At 37.2% G+C, this 18,772-nt stretch overlaps 1 protein-coding gene across 2 annotated transcripts in view; it reads right to left on the bottom strand.

The window, feature by feature from the left end:
- Window positions 1-989: 989 nt before the first annotated feature.
- Window positions 990-18,772, bottom strand: part of ppfibp2a (PPFIA binding protein 2a) — a 34,099-nt gene continuing 16,316 nt past the window's right edge. For both annotated transcript variants that reach the window (XM_073850303.1, XM_073850304.1), the window contains 20 exons: window positions 14,934-15,065; window positions 12,316-12,408; window positions 11,635-11,746; window positions 10,486-10,518; window positions 9,990-10,051; window positions 9,457-9,532; window positions 8,268-8,362; window positions 8,100-8,167; window positions 7,977-8,019; window positions 7,750-7,791; window positions 7,422-7,551; window positions 5,484-5,616; window positions 5,250-5,369; window positions 4,979-5,126; window positions 4,325-4,436; window positions 4,056-4,144; window positions 3,807-3,929; window positions 3,577-3,702; window positions 1,593-1,781; window positions 990-1,495 (listed from right to left, as the gene is read on the bottom strand). In XM_073850303.1, coding sequence (XP_073706404.1) covers window positions 1,292-1,495; window positions 1,593-1,781; window positions 3,577-3,702; window positions 3,807-3,929; window positions 4,056-4,144; window positions 4,325-4,436; window positions 4,979-5,126; window positions 5,250-5,369; window positions 5,484-5,616; window positions 7,422-7,551; window positions 7,750-7,791; window positions 7,977-8,019; window positions 8,100-8,167; window positions 8,268-8,362; window positions 9,457-9,532; window positions 9,990-10,051; window positions 10,486-10,518; window positions 11,635-11,746; window positions 12,316-12,408; window positions 14,934-15,065 — 2,130 coding nt within the window. In that variant the 3' untranslated portion in view covers window positions 990-1,291. The remainder of the gene's footprint in view (window positions 1,496-1,592; window positions 1,782-3,576; window positions 3,703-3,806; window positions 3,930-4,055; window positions 4,145-4,324; window positions 4,437-4,978; window positions 5,127-5,249; window positions 5,370-5,483; window positions 5,617-7,421; window positions 7,552-7,749; window positions 7,792-7,976; window positions 8,020-8,099; window positions 8,168-8,267; window positions 8,363-9,456; window positions 9,533-9,989; window positions 10,052-10,485; window positions 10,519-11,634; window positions 11,747-12,315; window positions 12,409-14,933; window positions 15,066-18,772) is intronic.

Genomic DNA, 18,772 nt, shown 5'->3' with positions numbered 1-18,772 from the left:
GCCTTCCAATCCAACTACATATCTAAACAGCGAGCTTTAGAAGAAAGGGTTCATCTGCGCATGTTTGTCAAGTTCTTCTTCTGGTGACTGACAGATGAAGCAGCACATATCGCCATCTACGGCGTATTGTTCAATGAATATTGAGTGACCAAAGCCATTCAGCACAGAAATTATGCTTTATTGACTTTATTGAATTTAAGACTTGCTGCTCTGATTTAAGACCTTTTCAAGGTCTTTATACTTCTTTGTTTTGGTGGCTGCCACAGAGGGCTTGTGGCTACGAAGTATAGGATGTTGCATTGGGTAAGGGACACAATTTCTCACAGTTTCAAACGTTGTTTGATGTTAATGGTGCCTGAGATAAAGCCACTCTCCTAGTAAAGTGGGCTTTGTCTAATGGCAGGCATACAGTGCAAGATTTTAGCCCCAGTTTTCAATCAGTCACACTTTTGTGGAAATCGCTTTATAAATGAGGCCCCTGCAGTGTGAATGTTGGCCAATGAATTGGTGTGTTTCTGTATTGGTCCAACACTAACCATTTGTGTCCAATTGGTAGAGTGTAGATATTGGAAAATGATCAAGTCAAAAACAGTGCTAATATCAAATTGGCATCAGCAGATATTAAACATTGTGATGTAAGACATGAAAAAGTGGTACTGAGCCATCTCTAGTTTGTATAGAAGCTTTAGACAATCTCCACATGTGGGGTGTGTTCCCATAGCATCACCTACTGATGCAGCATTTGACTCAACTTGACTTGACTTGAGCATCTTGTTCCCTATTCAGAGAACCGTGGTTGCAAACATGTCTTATTAATTTAGTTACTAGAACATTATTATTGCATTACTCATTTGTTCCTGTGTAGTTAGACGGAACAGTATTGTAAAGTGTTATTAGTTTATCTTATAATCCATCATTTCAATATGGCAAACATGTTTTACCACAGTGTTTTCAAAGGGTCTGTTCATATCATGAATAAGAGAGAAAAATAAAGAAACAGTTTATTGGTCATTTCAAAACTTGAGAAAATTTCAAAAGGTGATATTTCAGCATTGGAACTACATAAAGACAGACGACAACAGCAATAATAATAATACAAATAATAATAATAAAAATAGTACATTTCCAATGTTTTTAGAGACCACACTGAAGAATCAGTTCTAGTCTTCTCCTGATTGATGGTTCTTCAAGCAGCAGGCTGGAGTCACTGCGATGCTGGCAGTTTATGGTGTTACTGGCAGTAAGCACAGTATAGTTTGGCTACAAATTGCTGAATCGAAGAAGCAATGAATCAGTTCTTAGACCCAACCTGCTCCAGTCTGTCTGAGTCTTTGGCCAGGATGGGGCTGATGCCCCTGAAGCTTCCATAAGGCCGCTTTGGTGTCCCACTCAGGGCTGGTGGGGTTCCTGTATCCATGGGGCAGATATAATCTGCTGATTCATCCATTCTGAGCTTTCTTAGTTGTCGGAAATGAGTAAAACCAAGCTTCTTTGGCTAAGACAGAGAAATGAAGAAAAATATAACATGACAAAAATGATATGTGCAACATATATGTAGCATAAAATGGATTCTTTTGTCTGGAATATCATACCTTGACTTTGGCAGTGGTGGTGAGGGGTGTATGCCCACTGGCATTGGCAAACTCCCATTTCTCCTGCTGGGCCTGAGGCCCCACCAGTGTGTTAAAGTTAGTGGTGAGGTGGCGCCTTAGGAGAGTCTTCTGTGGAGGGATGTTGAGCAGCAATGCCAAAGTCTCAGACTGAAAGCGAGGTTCCAGGATCTGATAAGCAAATACAAACAACTTAAAGGGATATTTCACACCAAATAGTCATGTTATGCATTGAAATATTACAGCTTAAGTCAAATCAGTTTGTTTAATGTGATCAAAACTGCTGCTTAAAATAGATGAAATACCATGCATAAAATGTTTCTACTGTGTGACACTGAAACAGGTGTCCTAGGAAATAATGAGTGTATGTAATAATGAGTCGAGGAGCAGCCTTTTAGCAGGCAATTAGCCAATCAGAAATGCTCTCTTCCTATGAGTAATATTGTGTATTTGGGGTTGCTAACATTTGGTAGAGTGATATTTCTTGTATGGTCAGAACAAGGGTAAATTTCAAAAGATTGGTAAACATCACAATTACATAGACAATTATGTTGTAAGTGATAATAAAAGCTTCATAAATCTCTGCCTTCTGTCCTACAATGACATGCCTGCAAGCCTAGGTGTTTCAAGAGTGATATACAAGAGTGTGAACCCTTTACAATTTTCTATAATTCTGCTTTGTCATTTATTTATTGAGATGGTCCGGTGTTACATATCTCTGTTGCAAAATTATGTGAATCTTTGCTTTCAGTATCTAGTGTGACCCCTTTTTGATGCAGTAACTAAAGGTGAAGTTTCTTGTAAATACTGATCAGTCCTGCACAATAACATGTAGGAGTTTTAGCCCAGAACCACTTCAACTCTGGGTTTCCTCCTGTGAACTGCTTGCTTAGGTTCTTCCACAACATTTTAATTGGATTAAGGTCTGGACTTTGACTCAGCCATTCCAAAACTTTAACTTTGTTCTTCTTTAAATATTCTTTGGTAGAATGACTTGTGTGCTTGGGGTTGTTGTCTTGCATGACCCACGTTCTCTTGAGACTCATCTGTTCTTAAACAGATGTCCTGATATTTTCCTTTAGAGTTTGCTGGTTTAATTCAGAATTCATTGTTCCATCAATGATGGCAGGCTGTCCTGGCCAACATGCAGCAAAACAGGCCCAAGCCATGATACTACCACCACCATGTTTCACAGATGGGATAGGATTTTCAATCTCAAATGCAGTGTGTTCTTTTCTCTGAAAGCAATAGCTTCTTATTTAAACCAAGTTCAATTTTAGTTTCATCCATCCCTTAAACCATTCTCCAATAGTCCTCTGGCTTGTCCACATGATCTTTAGCAAGCACTTTTCTTTTTGGGGAAAAGTGGCTTTCTTCTTGCAACTCTGCCATGCACACCATTGGTTGCTCAGTGTTCTCCTGATGGTGGACTCATGAACATTAACATTAGCCAATGTGAGAAAGATCTTTAGTTGCTTAGAAGCTAACCTGGGAATTTTTGCAACCTCACAGACTATTACACGTTCTGCTTTGGAGTGATCTTTGTTGGTCGACCACTTGTCAAGAAGTTAACAGTGGTCTTGAATTTCCTCCATTTGTACACAGTCTGTCTGACTGTGGATTTGTGGAATCCAAACTCTTTAGAGATGGTTTTGTAACATTTTCTAGCCTGATGAGCAACATCAAAATCTCATTTGTTCATGGCATGATTCCCTTTCACAAACCTGAGCAGACTTTGATAGATCCCTGTTCTTTGAATAAAACAGGTCACATACTGACTTTTGACAGTCATTGCTCTGACTGAATTTTAAATTTACAGATTGCATTATTTTAGAGCACATTCCACTCTTATTTAGTGGAAAGGATGGCCGTGCTTTCTATATGATATATACGGTATGTTTAATATAGTGGAATACTCAAACATCATTAGCAGTAGTACTTTAGAGACCAGTGAAAGTGGACTCACAATTAGACCTCCATGAACACCGCTGCCTCTCAGGTTAGGAGCATATTCAGCTAAATCCACCGACCTCAACCACTCCATCACACGATGGTTGGACCACTGCACCACCTCAGAGGGAGATGTCTTATGCTGTAGAATAAAATGGAAATGCAGTCTTTTAGTGTTACAAGTTTATCCACACTTTTTTTTAAACAGGACTATCCCATATAATCCTAATCTGCAGTTTGTTTTACCTCATCCCCTGGCCTGCGTCTCAAGCAGTTTGGGTTAAACTTGTTAACGTGGAGGACATGTATGGCACATTTAATGCTCAGATGATGGAGCTGACTGGTCACTTTCAGGAATAAGAGATCATTCTGTGAGAAAAGAACATCAGTTTCTAAAGTGTAAAAAATGTGTGCGATAAATCATTGTTTCATGGCCTTTTTAACACAGGGATAGAGATTGTTCGTCTGTTTGTTTGTTTGTTTGTTTTTTCTTACCACTGTAAGGTACTGTAGCATGCGGCCATCAACCTTGCTTTCATAGAACTGATCTTTGTACTGTGGTAAACCAATATCATCAAGCCAACCTACAGATGGAAAATGGGGTAGTAGAAACACATTGGTACATGCACTTATTTCAATACTGTCAATACGGCAATGTCATGAAATGTTTTTTTTTTTTTTTTTTTTTTTTTTTCTGCATGGCAAGCAGTTGTATTTTATTTAGAAAGTGAACATCTAACTAGTTTATTGATATTAGTACATACGTGTAACCCAGATGTGATCCAGTTCTGAAGATTTGTCCATGGTCTTGTTACTAAAAGCTCGGAGAGCCAGTTGCAGCTTTTTTCTGTGCAGGGGATGTTTAACACAAATCTCCTGTTGAAAACAGAGCATTAGACTCACTGGAACTGTTGTTTGAGTGAAACTTTTACCAACACCAGTATAGTTTTTGATGTTTAAATAATAATAATAATAATAAACTATGGTTGATCATTTTACATTGTTGCATCATGTTGTTTACTTCATGTTGCCTCTTTCTGCCACTGAATAAAAATTAAAAAGGTAATTATGACTTTTTTATCTCACATTTCTGACTCTATAGCTCACAATTCTAAGAAAAAAAGTCAGAATTGCGCATTTGTGAATTCTGAAAAAAAGTTTATATCTCACAATTATAAGAAAAAGAACAGTGGTATTATTCAGCGGTGAAAATAGGCTTCCATACTTTTCACTATGACAGCTTAGCTGATATTATAATAGGACAGTTCAAGATTTGTTCTTATGCTTAATTGCAAACATTTTCCAAACATTAAAATCACCTGCAGAAGATCACCTTGTTACTCTTATAATCCACAATGACAGGCCAACTTCAGACAGCTACATAACCAAAACATAAAATGATACTAATAAAAATAAACCTTCTCAAGCTCTTGTGGAGTGGCAGAGAGGAGGGTTTGTCCGCTGTCTACCCACTGACGCGCCAAACTGACATACTGTCCCAAACCACTGTCCTCCAGCCAACCGCACACCTGCTCCGTCTTCCACTTAGAGAAAGGTGTGTGTGCACTGACAATGACAAGATAAAAACATCAGAGCAAAAACAGGTATGTGTCTGTTATAGAAATAAGACATTGTCCTTCCAATGTCCATTGAAGCTCTGGCTCTGTCAGTTTATGAAGGGCACTTTACCGGGACGAGCGTCCAGAATCGGGGGTCCGTGTGAGCCGAGGCCCAGCTGTGGCCCTAAACCCTCCTCTCTTGAACTGAGTGGGCTCAATGTCATCTGAAAGCACACCTGTCCTCTTCATCCTCAAAACAAACACACCCTGTCATATGCTTGGTTTACACTTGGTAGATACAGATAATTGTATCATGTTTACAATTTAATGTTAAAATCACATTAACTCATCACAATCAACTCACTTTCCCCAAAGTTTGCGTATGCTGCTATTTTTGACATTTTCTTGTAAGACAGGAGACTGCTGGCTGGAGTCAACTTCAGAGGACACTGGAGAAAGATCAGAATTGGTTGTGTCTTTCATTTTCTCTGTAGTTCCTATGGGGGACAAAATAAATCTGATTAAAAATATATATAATTCTCAGTTTGAACTAACACGCAAACAGAAAAGGGCTTACAATGGAAGTACAGTACATGGGGTAAATTATTCAGATTGAGAGCAGAAATGAAAAGCTTGTGTTTTTTATTTTTATTTTTTATTGAGGCATTCAGTAAAAAAACAAGTGATTAAGTAGTTTATTTGAGCTGTAGAGTGCTTTTGAGGTAGGGTTGCTTTTTGAGAGGAATAGACTTCCAGTTACTTACTACTGACTGTCACAAAACATTTGCAAATAAGGATGAGAGATTGGATCTAAGCGCAGCAATTCAGATATTTACACAAACTTAAAATTGGAAACAGGAACTAAACAGAACCATTGGGTTAAACGCAACAAGAATTGACAATGAAACAAAGAAAACACAGGACTTAACATCTATAAACAAAAGCCCAATAAAGGAGGGCAGGAAGGGGCTTAGGGGGGGAATCAGGGCAGGAATATGGGTCAGGCAGAGACAGGGTGGAGACGAAGGCAGAGACAGAGGTAGCAGAAGCCAGGGCTTAGATGAAGGTAGGAGAAGCCAAAGTGGAACCCCAGCTGAAGGAACTAAATGCGGCCCACAGCAGAGTCGAAGGAGGAGCCATGAGGGAGCCTTGTCAGGCAGAACCACAGAGACTAGAGACTAGATGGAGTCAAAGGAGGTGCAGACCCAGATAAAAACGACCAGGAGTGACAGCAGAGGCCTGGAGAGCATGCTCGACCACTAGGCTTTAATTGAAAAGTCCATTACTGTCAACATGTTTCTATTCGTTTTTTACATCATATATTGTGTGTGTGTGTGTGTGTGTTTGTGTGTTAAACAGTAAGTAAAAAGGGGGAAAAAATGTTTAGCAAAAGCAAACATCCTTTGATTGTGGTATTTAGCCCTTCAGTTTTAACTATGATTTACATGTGTGAAATTAACATGCAATTACTAAAGACAAAGAACTCTCTGTGTGTAGTTTTTTGGTTGTCAGTACAATTAGCTCATTGTTAGATATTTAAATAAATGAAATGAAAGCAGCTGTGCTAATGGAGCAGAATAGACTAATGGAGCAGGTTTTCATAGGCCAGTCTCCAATCTCCTTGCCTGTCAAAGCATGTTTGGGCATCTGGCAATGATTTGCCTCGCTTCAGTCAAGCTTCAGTCACAGAGTGGGTCCTGAGCAGGTGGGGCCCATATGATAGCTCTGGCTCCTGCTACAGGCCCTTTCATTAGAGTCCATCAAAGACACGGGGGTTGAGAAAATGGTATAAGTGGTTTTGCCCAAGAATAAGGGTGGAGAAAAGTCTAGAAATATACATTCTAGTCACAAAAATAATTTCACCAGTAATACATGGGTATCTACCTAAAATGGGCTTTAAGACAGGCCCAGAGACATCAAATTAGAAGGACTGGGAATCAAGAACCTGGTTCTAATAGTATATAGATATATACATAGGCCATTAGCAATAGGGCTATGATTTAAGTTGGATTTTTATATCTATTCCATTCTTATAGTACCTGCTCTGATTAAAGTTGTAAAATGCTCAAAATGACTGGTCAATTCACGTCTCATTTAGATCAGTCAGTTCATGGCTACAATGAGATCCAACATGGACCAGACTTAATGCCGACAGTCAAATTACACAAGATTACCTGTTCTCTGACAATCACCACCATCTCAACAAGAAAAAGCTAAACTATTACATGATAAAACCTCTTAGGCCTTAAAGAATCAGCAATGACTTCAAAACAGGACAAGATACTTTGAAAGGGTCTCATACTAATGTTGACGTCTTCGCGCTTGTCCTCTGGTGTCCTCTGTTCTGATGTGTCACTCGTCTCATTCTCTTTCTTCTCTGGGTGACTCAACACTGTTGGGAGTGTCGGCTGTCTGTTATCAGCGGGTCCAGTCTATTGAAATGGGAGAGAAATGTAAAGCTGGCTGCTGCAGACACGTTTAATCTCCAAATGCCAGCATTATAGTGTCAGCATTTTACCACTGTCAATAATAAGATGGCCATGATTTCAGTTATACTGACATATTTAGTTAAAATTCAACTAGAAGATTAAAAGTAAATATAATGATGACAGATTAATAACGTTCTATACCTCCTCTGAAAGAACAGGCTCTACCAGTTTCCCATCCACAGCCTGAAAAAACAGAGTGAATCACTGGAGAGAACCATGGCATGTCAACAACATTTTAGGATTTCATAAGCTCTGTGTAAACCACACACACACACACACACACACACACACATGCAAACCATGAAGAAATAATTCTGTATCAACAGCTAAACAACTCTAAATAAATTAGATTGGTTGCTTGGCCTGACCTTTTGTGCTGAGCTGCCTTTAAAGTCTTCCATACTGATGGACCTGAGGAAAACAGTGTTAATAATTACACGTCACGCATTATTTTCCTGTTTGTAACAAGGAGGGTGTACAGATGCTGTTACCTGGGGTTTGCATCTTTCGGAGAAGAAACTGAGGCTGACAGTAGAGGAGTTGAGCTACTAAAGGCTAACTTTACCAGAGACAAAAAGAACAAAACAAAAAATCAGAAAAGGTTCAGAAAATTACGCTTCAAAGTCAGCAACCACTTACACTCGTGAACCTACACACACCTCAGAGTGAGCTTTATGTGTTAGAGTCTTCATCTTTACAGTCCCATTCTGCTTTACATCTTCACTGTTGATCTGTCCTGATTTGTCTTCAGGGCCTGTTGGAGACATTAGTTATTTATCATTATGATACAACTGCCTGGATTCTGTATTTCAACACCTGATAATATCACAACTCATGTAATTGTTTAATTTCGAGTTAATTCCCTTGGTAGGGCTGTGCGATATTGAAAAAAAATGTGATATGCGATAACCTTGTGTTTGCACACACTTGGCGAATAAAGCTCAATCTATTTCTGATTCTGATATAACTAGCATACATGTTTCACTTTTTCACTGAAAAGAAAGCACCCCTTCAACAACTTCTGAAAGTGAACGCTAGTGTTTTACTCTAACATTACATAAAATGTCATTTTAACATTAGTGTAATCATTTTAGGAACTGAATAAAAAAAGGAAAAGTACTGCTTAGTCTTCCCTCTATGAATTCAATATGCACTGATTCTTATTTAAGCTAAACGTTATTTAGGCAAGAGCAGTGAGTGATTTTCTCTTAGTTTTTTGTTCATAACCCCAAATATTGCAAGCTGTAGCGATATGCATATTGCGATATGTGACCCTGGAGCACAAAACCAGTCTTAAGTCGCTGGGGTATATTTGTAGCAATAGCCAAAAATACAATGTATGGGTCAAAATTATTGATTTTTCTTTTATGCCAAACATCATTAGGAAATTAAGTAAAGATCATGTTACATGAAGATTTTTTTTGTAAAATTCCTACTATAAATATATCAAAATGTAATTTTTGAATAGTAATATGCATTGTTAAGAACTTAATTCGGACAACTTTAAAGGTGATTTTCTCAGTATTTTGATTTTTTTGCAACCTCAGATTCCAGATTTTCAAATAGATGTATCTCGGCCAAATATTGTCCTAACAAACCATATATCAATAGAAAGCTTATTTATTGAGCTTTCATATGATGTATACATCTCAGTTTTGTAACATTTAACCTTATGACTGGTTTTGTGATCCAGGGTCACATATGTACATTTGTGATATTTCGATAATTTCGATATATTGCACAGCCCTACTCCTTGCCATTTCCAACAAACAAATCTTTCCTTATTTAATGAATCATACTGTCTGATAAAACGGACAACAAAACAAAAAAAAAGTTGTAAGAATTTACCTTGAACTAAAGTCATGACGTCATTCATCTGTTTGAGCTGGCTAAGGAGGACAGTGAGCTCTTCTATTTGATGATCCTGAAAAAAATGATATTGAACCAAAAATCTGAATAATATATTTTGAGATGAAATGGCACACAGGGCAGTCTCTGCCACAGGTGCTGCAAGTCCAAATATTTGGCAATGTGTGAGGAAACTGCTTCTGGCTTCAGTTCCACAGACATTCTAGACACTTAAGTCCATAAACACAGGACACTGAGGAACAAAGGGACCAGTGTGCTCAAAATCACTCTTGCTTACCCTGTGAACACGCTGAGGAGAGAGTGTTGACACCGTAAGCCATAATGTAAAATCTCCAGATTTGTGTTTTTCTTCTATTAGTGGCCATAAGAATTCCAGATTTTTTTCTATTAATGGCCATAACAATAATTAAGTGTGTGTGTGTGTGTGTGTGTGTGTGTGTGTGTGTGTGTGTGTGTGTGTGTGTGTGTGTGTGTGTATTTATACACACATACAAAGAAGTATAAAATCCTACCTTTTCATCATTTGCGGCAATAAGGGATTCCATTCCTGTCTTTAACCTTTGTAGTTCCTGATCTGTTGACAGAGACACCAAAACAAAAAACTCAAAGTAAAACAATACCATCATGTAAAATATACAACATCCGTGCAGAACTTTTCCAGACCTGCAAGATTGTTTATAAAGTCCATCTACAGTCTGCATTTCATAAACCTCACAAATGTTTAAGATCTACTATCCTGAAAATAATGAAAGTTTACAGACATGAGAAACAGGAATTACACTGATCTTACACTTTCCAAGGAAAGCTAAGTGGAGCAATAAATGATTATGACTTCATTTTGGAGTCACCAGCTCACAAGACGCTCACACAGGCATGAGTTTATAGGGTCACATAAAACATTGACAAGTGAGAACTCATGCAATCAAATGCAGAAATGGCTTTTATGTGCACATATGAATTCTACATTATTCTTGCTAGCAGCAGGTTGTGTGATATAAACAAGCTTACGTTTGGTGTTGAGTCTTCTTCTGTACATCTCCTCTAATGGTGAGTGAATGGTAGTGAGGAAAAAGAACCACTGTTAGCTTCCACAACACACAGCAAACACATACAGCAATTACTAATATCTGCTGTTAACATTAGTAATTGACCACTACATATTTTTTAAAGGCTAATGCCAAAATCTAAAGAGGCTAGTGTAATGCAGATCAAATTGAAAGGTTAGTCGTGTAATGTGTCTGTGCCGTTATAATGGCACCAAAGAGAATTACAAGAATAATGACTATGTGCACCCAGAGAATGTACCACATTTGATGAAGAACTTACTTCTTAATAAAGCATTTTTTATACTGCATTTCCGGCATGTTTTTTGTAAAGAAATTAATACTTTTATTCACCAAGGATGTATTAATTTAATAATTAAAAGTTTATTAAAAGTAATAATAAATAATTTACATTGTTCTAAAATATTTATATTTTGAATAAACACTGTACTTTTTAAACTTGTTATTCATGAAATAATCCTGAAAAAATAAATAAATAAATAAATCACAGGTTCCAAAAAATATTTGTCAGCACAAATGTTGATATTATCCAACATTGATCATTCTAATAATAAATCAGAGTATTAGAATGATTTCTGAAGGATCATGTGACACTGAAGACTGGAGTAACAGCTGATAAAAATTCAGCTTTTCATCAAAGGAATAAATTCTATTTAAAAGTATGTTAAAATATAAAAACATTATTTTATATTGTAAAAACATTTTGCAATATTACTGTTTGTTTCTGTATTTTTAATCAAATAAATGCAGCCTTGATGATCAGAAGAGACTTCTTTAAAGACTATTACAAGTCTTACTGACCCCAAACTTTTGAACGGTAGTGTATGTATGCATGCATTCCCTGAACACTCTCACTGCCTGTGATTTTTTGCACAAGCAATCGATTTAAAAAGTAATACTTTTGTTACATAGCCAACTGAACACAGTTACGAGACAAATATCTCAAATGGACAAATATCAGCCTATCACTAATGAACACACATTAACATGCACAACTAATTAGACACAGCTGTGAGGAAACGAAAGAGCTAATGTGCTCTTAACATTAGCATCAGGGCGTTCGTTTGGATGGATGTGAGGGAGATAGCAGTACCTCGTTCTGTGCTGTCGACAGACACTGGAGCTCTGGAGAGCAGCTGAGCCTGTAGACTCTCAATCTCAGAGTTCTTACAGCTCAACAGCTGCTGCAAACTCACAATCTCTGCCTGAGAGAGAAGAAACACTTCATTAGGATATAGGCAAAATTGTACAAATTAATTATTCAAAATTAATTACATTATAAACAAGCCATAGTACGTCTACAAGAGTATTAAAATGACATTATGGGAAGCTGAATCATTTTTTAAGGAGTTTGACATATACTACATTCTCAATGCTGACCATTTACTAAATACAATTTACTGCTATCAGCACATTAATATATAAATTACTATATTGCATATCAAAATCCTTTCAGTATTGACCAACTGTCAATAAAAGCTTTGCAAAAGGAATAAAAAAGGCATTATTCATTGACAATCTGCTGCAGCTCTTTTGTGTCATTCTGTTGCAGATCTGATTAGGAAATATTCATGTACAGCACCTGAAGAAAATTATGGCTGTTATTGGTTTTTGATCACAGGTTTGAATTTACGGAAGTAGCCTACAAATTAGATTGAATAAAATTGAATTTGATTTTAGAGCTACATTGGCAGAATGTCAGTGAACAACAACTTTGGGCCAAAATGTCCTGTAGAGGACACAAAGACATGAATGACACTGGTGTGGCGAGTACCTGAGTCAGCTTGAGCGTCTGCTCGTACTGCATCTTCTCCTGCTCCAGCTCATCAACTCGACCCTTGAGCATCTTGAGCTCCTCATGCAGGTTCTGTGGAATAATGCACACACCAAAGCATGTTCACATGTTAAAAAGAAATCTTACTTAATATCAAGTAAATATTTTAAAAATGCACTATACTGTATATAATTTCTAAATGTTTTTTTGTCCACTAAATGGTACCATGGTAAAAATACTGCATAAATACTAATCTACCACAGTTGTCATACATTACTGTAATACATCACAGTTACCATCATCAATTTAAGCAGGGCTGTCCAATCCTGTTCCTGGAGAAATACCTTCTCGCTCTCACATTTTGCCTTGTTCTTGTGTTTTGTTCCCATTTTCACACCTCTTGTTAGTTTCTGTGGTTTTTAGATTAGTTCACACCTGTGTCTGTTCACCCTGATTAGTTCTCTGTGAATTTAGGCCCTGTGTTTGGCTCAGTTGAGCTGTCAGAATTTTGTTTAATGAATTTGAGTAGGGGAGCATAGGGCACAACCTAACACTTTTTGAATTTCGCGGTTTATGTAAATCCACGTGAGGTTCAGAGTACAATTTTTATCCACATTATTTTCACACTTGTCTAGTACAAATATATCGCTTTGTTTCATATTTACAGTGTATACGTTTTTCGTTATTTACCTCAAAAGAAAGGAAGTGAAACGTGACAACATGCCCCGTAGATGGGGTACATTGTAACATCTGAGGGGCACGTTGTAACACGACCATATGACAGCTTCAAATGTTATCTGATCGAATGAAAAAAATATACACAACAAACTAAAATATTTTGTCAGTAAAATACATGTGTTAACTTTTTCAAATAAAGTAATGACATTTTTTATTTTATTTTTTTTAATAAAAATAATCTAATTTTGGAGTTTGACAATGAACACATCGCAGCAATGCTTGGAACGGCCCTGATCATAACACACAGCTGTACAGTAGTTCAAAACAATGTGGACAAATAGATGAAACACATTTAGACATTCAGAAAAACACTCCACTCCCTCCACACACAGCTCTCATAGAACACCACACACATAAACCAGCCAAAATACTTTACATTTCTTGAAATAATAACTTCTGAACATTAACACATGTAACACAGTGTTACAGTGTTCCTCATCTGTGCCACTGGAATATAAAGCAGGTTATTGTCTTCTGCTGGTTTGCGAAGCATTAATAAACCATCTAAACTGATAAATAACAAATTGGAGATTAAAATAATAGCAGATTTGTCTAATTTTTAAATGAATACTAAAAACTGAAATGAAAAATTTACTTCAGCCAGAAATATACTTTTACTATGGTAAAATAAATACTCAGCGATATCTTTAAAAGGCTTTTGAATGTTGGCACATTTTTTTCATTGCCTAGTGTTGCTATGGCAACTAGTAAATACGGTAAATTTGGTTATGCTAGCATGTGCGGAAATATTTAAACCAGGTGTGTTACAATTAACCCCGCGTTAGTTTGTGCCCCGCTCTACCCTACTGTTGCAAATAGATCCTGCTTCAACCAATACATCTGCAACCAGCTGTGCCCCCGGCAGAGGTCCAGCCCTGCACCAACGCACCTATCTTAATTAGCCGTTTTTGGTGTGTTTGATTAAAGTAGGGCTGGAGCTAAACAGGGAAGGTGGATCTTCAGGAACAAGATTGGGCACCCTTCTGTTAAACAATATAATGGTATGTATATGTTTTTCAAACAATTTAAACATAACCACAGCCCAAAAACTGTTGACAGATAATAGGCTGCTGATACAGGAGAGAACCAATCAGCTGTGCCATGTGACATTAGGTCAGATTGAGTTAGACCCATCAGATTGCGACATCTAGAGTTTAGTTCCAGAATTTTGTATTTGTCAGACAAAAACAACAAAGCACAGACTGATTTAATTACACAGTCTGCAGTGCTTTATGTGATCCCAGTAAGATGTTTGCAAAAATGCAACATCTGAAAACCATTTCATTCTAAATATTGTTTACAAAATGTTCAAATGGTCGAACGTAAATGAAGAAATTATTCCAGACCCAAAAAGTGGGTGGTCACTAACACTGTTGATCAACAACAATGCATAATTATAAAAAAGATGTCATCACTTTTATACAAAACAATTCATAGTCCACTTGATACATTCTACTAAATCTAAGTATCTTTGCAACTCCATGTCAAGTAACTCTCTTCAGAATATTACTAGACTGTTAGGTTAGGGCTAATAGAATAAGTTGATATGTACATGCAAAGTTACTTACGGTTAGAAGAATGTCTGTTGAGGGAGCATCAAAATAAAGTGTTAGCAGCTATTAGGCAGACAGTCTACTAATACTATAATGACTGCTAGTTGACATGGAGTTGCAACGTTACTTAGAGTCAGCAGTATGTCTAAAATGGACCTTCAAAATACGGTGTTACCAATTTGGTCAACAATTCATAAGCACAGATGATGTTTTGGTAGATTACAGACTGTGATTGTAAACCCATCAGGTCCAAGGTGTGCCTACACTTTCTATTTGACAGTGAGCTCAGTTCCACAGTGTTTAAGCGAATCCTGATCTCAGACCCACCGCTGGCTTTGGCTCACTGCCACAGCCTTCCTCTGGGACCATCTCCGCTGGCTTCTCTTGGATCTTACTAGAGATCTCCTGCCGAATCCTACACATCTGCTCCTGAAGCTCGCTAATCAGATTCACCACACTCTATATAAAGAAACAGCGATAGGGAAGAACAGATAAAAGAAGAGAAAGAGAAAGGGGACAGAATGGATTATAGAAAGCAGAAATGCATTGGTTTCCTTCTTATCTGCGTTCTTCAGGTTACTTGAATAGTTCAATTATAAAATCAGTTAAAATTTGTTTTCTAGATGTATAAGTCCTGACACTGTATATGCTTTCCTCGAATGCTTTTCTTTTCCCAACCATTATCACTCATGATGGTCCATTTTGAACACTCTATTGAGGATTACTATATACTGTATGTAGGTGCAACGTTACTTATAGGCAACAGAATGTGTTAAAGAGACCATCAAAATAAAGTGAAACCAAAAGGGTATAACAAATATGCTACATAAATGTTCCTAAAGCAAAAACAAAAGGTAACACTTTAGTTTGCATTTCTATTAGTCATTTTGCAAATTTGTAAAACGTATTTTAATCTTGTTTGTAAACAATGGCACAGTGACTTTTTATTCTGATGGCACTGAGTAACTTTTGCAGGCACTCCATTGTGTGGTGCTGTTTGTACGTATTGTTTTGAGAAATGCACAAACTTCTTTGCAAATGTTAAGGTTGATTTGAGAAATGCACTAAAGCAACTGAAGAAAAACTGTAACAACTGCCTTACTAACTATTGCTATTTAGGCAAAGGTCATAGTAGGTAGTTCATAGTGGGAATTGGTCTGCAAACTTAAGTGTGGCCAATCTTTTTTTTTTTTTTTTTTTTTTTACATTTTATAAATACAGCCTTGCTTGCCTTTTTTTTTTAACAATGTGAGTAGTTAATAACCAAAACTATTAAAAAAGTTTCTTTTATTCTGCTTTTCCAGGTCACTCGGTTGGTTTAATACAATGGAAGATTTTAGGATCATTAATGAACATCATTCAACAAGCCCAGGCTGGGCTTTCTGAAATGTTCCTTTAGACAAGAAAATATCTCACTGACCCATTTCACATAAGCCAAGGTCTCGAATATAGGAGCCTTTGTTAAAGAGCCAAGTAACTAAATTTATTTTCCAGGATATACTGTGTGAGTAATCATGATTTGAACACGAACCAGCGTCTAATGTGCCATTTGAAATAACTTCATCGTCTGGGTGCTAATCTTTAATAACATATCAAGTGAACTCACAATTTAATGCATAAAGCTGTCGTTAGCTGAGGAACTTGGCTTTCCTGCATGAACCAAAATGGCATCATAACCTATAATAACCACTTATAATATGTCAGGCTCCAAAAGCAAAAATAACTGCATTTTTTTTAAAGCAAAGACAGTGATGAAGTTTATAAAATTTCAAAAATTATAAACTGTTGGACACAGCTTCCTATAGCATCTTATGCAGAGGAGCCTGTGTTCTAATAAAAGTTAAAAGTTGTGTACTGTGTCCAGCACGTGGATGAAAGAACTTTCATGTGAGATGCCATGTGACACCAGCAGCATGGTAAACCAGATGGTAAACTGGCCTATCTATAGCAGGTAGAAAGCCAAGACCTTGTGTGTGAGAGAGAGAGAGAGAGAGAGAGAGAGAGAGAGAGAGAGAGAGAGAGAGAGGCATGCTGCAGGAATGCTCACGGACGGATTGGTGCCATTCTTTCTCTGTGTGAAGCCCAGCAGTTGTCAGACATCACGCTGAGGTCATTCTTAACACTTGATCCATGCTAAAAACACTATTGGCTATTGGTCAGTTAGACTAGGCTGCTCAAGACCATTACACAGACGTTTGCACTGCTTGTATGGCATGAGGCCCATTATGGTTAAACGAAAGGGACACGACCGCACAAACACATACAGCTCATGCTTGCACATCGTAATGCCAGAGGAAAGGTATATTTTAGATCAACCAGTTCTGTCCCGCAGTAGTTACCATGAACATAGCAATTACATGAAAAAAAGTACACAGTAAATTAAAAAAGACTAATTATTCGGCATAAGCCCAAACACATTAACACAAGCACTCTTTGTGCCAACAGCTTTTCCCCCCCTGAACAATACATAGCAGAATTTACAAGACTTTGCTTGCAAGATTCTAATTTAAAACACTTAATTCTAAACGGTGTTGTCTCAACAGTACACTTCCTGTAAATAAAAATAAAATAAAATAATAAAAATAAAATATGTACTTTCTTAAATTCATAGAAAGCTGGCCAAAAAATGTAAATTTATTTAACATATACTTAATAATATATATATATATAATAAGTAAATAAGCCAATTTTGTTTAAATGAAGGACTCATGGAGGACGAACTCCTTAAATGCACTAGGCCTGTATTCACAAAACATCTTAAGCCTTAAAGTAGTTCATAACTTAAAATCTTAAAAAATAATGGGTGTGTCAATCCTAAATTTAAAACTTTAGGACGAAATTTTAGCTCTAAGAGTATTTCACAAAAAGTTTTAGCACTAAAACTAGCTCCTAAATCTGTGAAAAGTTATGAGTAGTAAAGAGAAAGTCACTAAGTCACTAGTCTCAGCCTCAGACGTCACGTCCACGGAACGTTGGCTAAACGTCTGATGCATATGGTACACTTAACTGGAAACACTTCAGGAATGTTGAAGTCGTCATCTGATTAGTTTTTTTTGCTTTTTTTTTTTTTTTTGCTTGTTATTTCAATGATTGACTTGTTGCATGCCAGTCTGTTGTTGTGGGGCCATTTCCACGCACCGAAACGTGACGATGAACGAAACAAACTGTGATTGGTTGTTTGACATGTCGGTCAAACGGCCTTATGGGCGGGCCTTGGTAAATGAAAACTGCCATGAATTCCAGACCTTCAGCCATCAGTCTACTAAGTCACTAAGACCAAATCACAGACTATCCTAAAATGGCTGTTACTGCCAATCTGCCTCAGAACATACTTTACTTTTACTTAAAAATGTTTACGAGCTATCAAAAAGGTATCGTCCTTTGGTTTTGGAGGTTATCCCAACTCCAAACTTTCCTTTGATTATATCCTTGTTTTCATTGACCAGTTGGGCAGGAAGTAACATCATGATTATTCTACTCTGTTAATAAAAAGGCTGTTTATATGCATATTCACTAAATGATTATGAGAAGCAAACATGTAAGAGGTAGAATTAGCTGAAAATATACTTGTTTAATTAGTGACCCTTAGCCTGCGTTTTAAAATCTTTATTTGAATGTGGCTATTAACATTTTTATTTTTAAACCTTTATTTGAGTGTGGCAACATAATATTGCACTCTACAATATTTCTATTTATTACTATTTTGGTCAAAGAAAATGTTTTGCAAATACGGGCCCTGGTTTTTAATGAGGTGTGTGTTGCTCAGCTCGTCTCTACAGAATCAACAGTGCAGGGAATGAGGAGAGGGCAGCATCTTCAGTTTCAGGTTTTTGTATTCCATCACACAGTGGTAAGTGAATTCATGACAGCGATGATAAAGCACAACTCTCTCACACCTTCAGCACTCATACATCCCTATAGAAGAGCTTTACTACCACTGAACGTCACTGTGGGAACCAGACACTTCTCACTGTACTCCTCCTCTAGCAACACCAGAACATTTTGGATGCTGTCAGATCCGAAATGATTGACTTGGTCTCTTGAGACGAGAGTATGGATTCCCAGAAGTCTATATTTTGTAAATATGGGCCATGGAAGAGGTTAAATGAGTTTATTGTGCTTTGGCTACAGTAGGTACTTCTGCAGGCTGCATCTTACTCTCTGAG

This window comes from Garra rufa, chromosome 11 (genome assembly GCF_049309525.1).
Source record: "Garra rufa chromosome 11, GarRuf1.0, whole genome shotgun sequence".
Lineage (NCBI taxonomy): Eukaryota > Metazoa > Chordata > Actinopteri > Cypriniformes > Cyprinidae > Garra > Garra rufa.
Note: the sequence above shows the minus strand (reverse complement) of the source record. Positions and strands in the feature narration are given on the sequence as shown.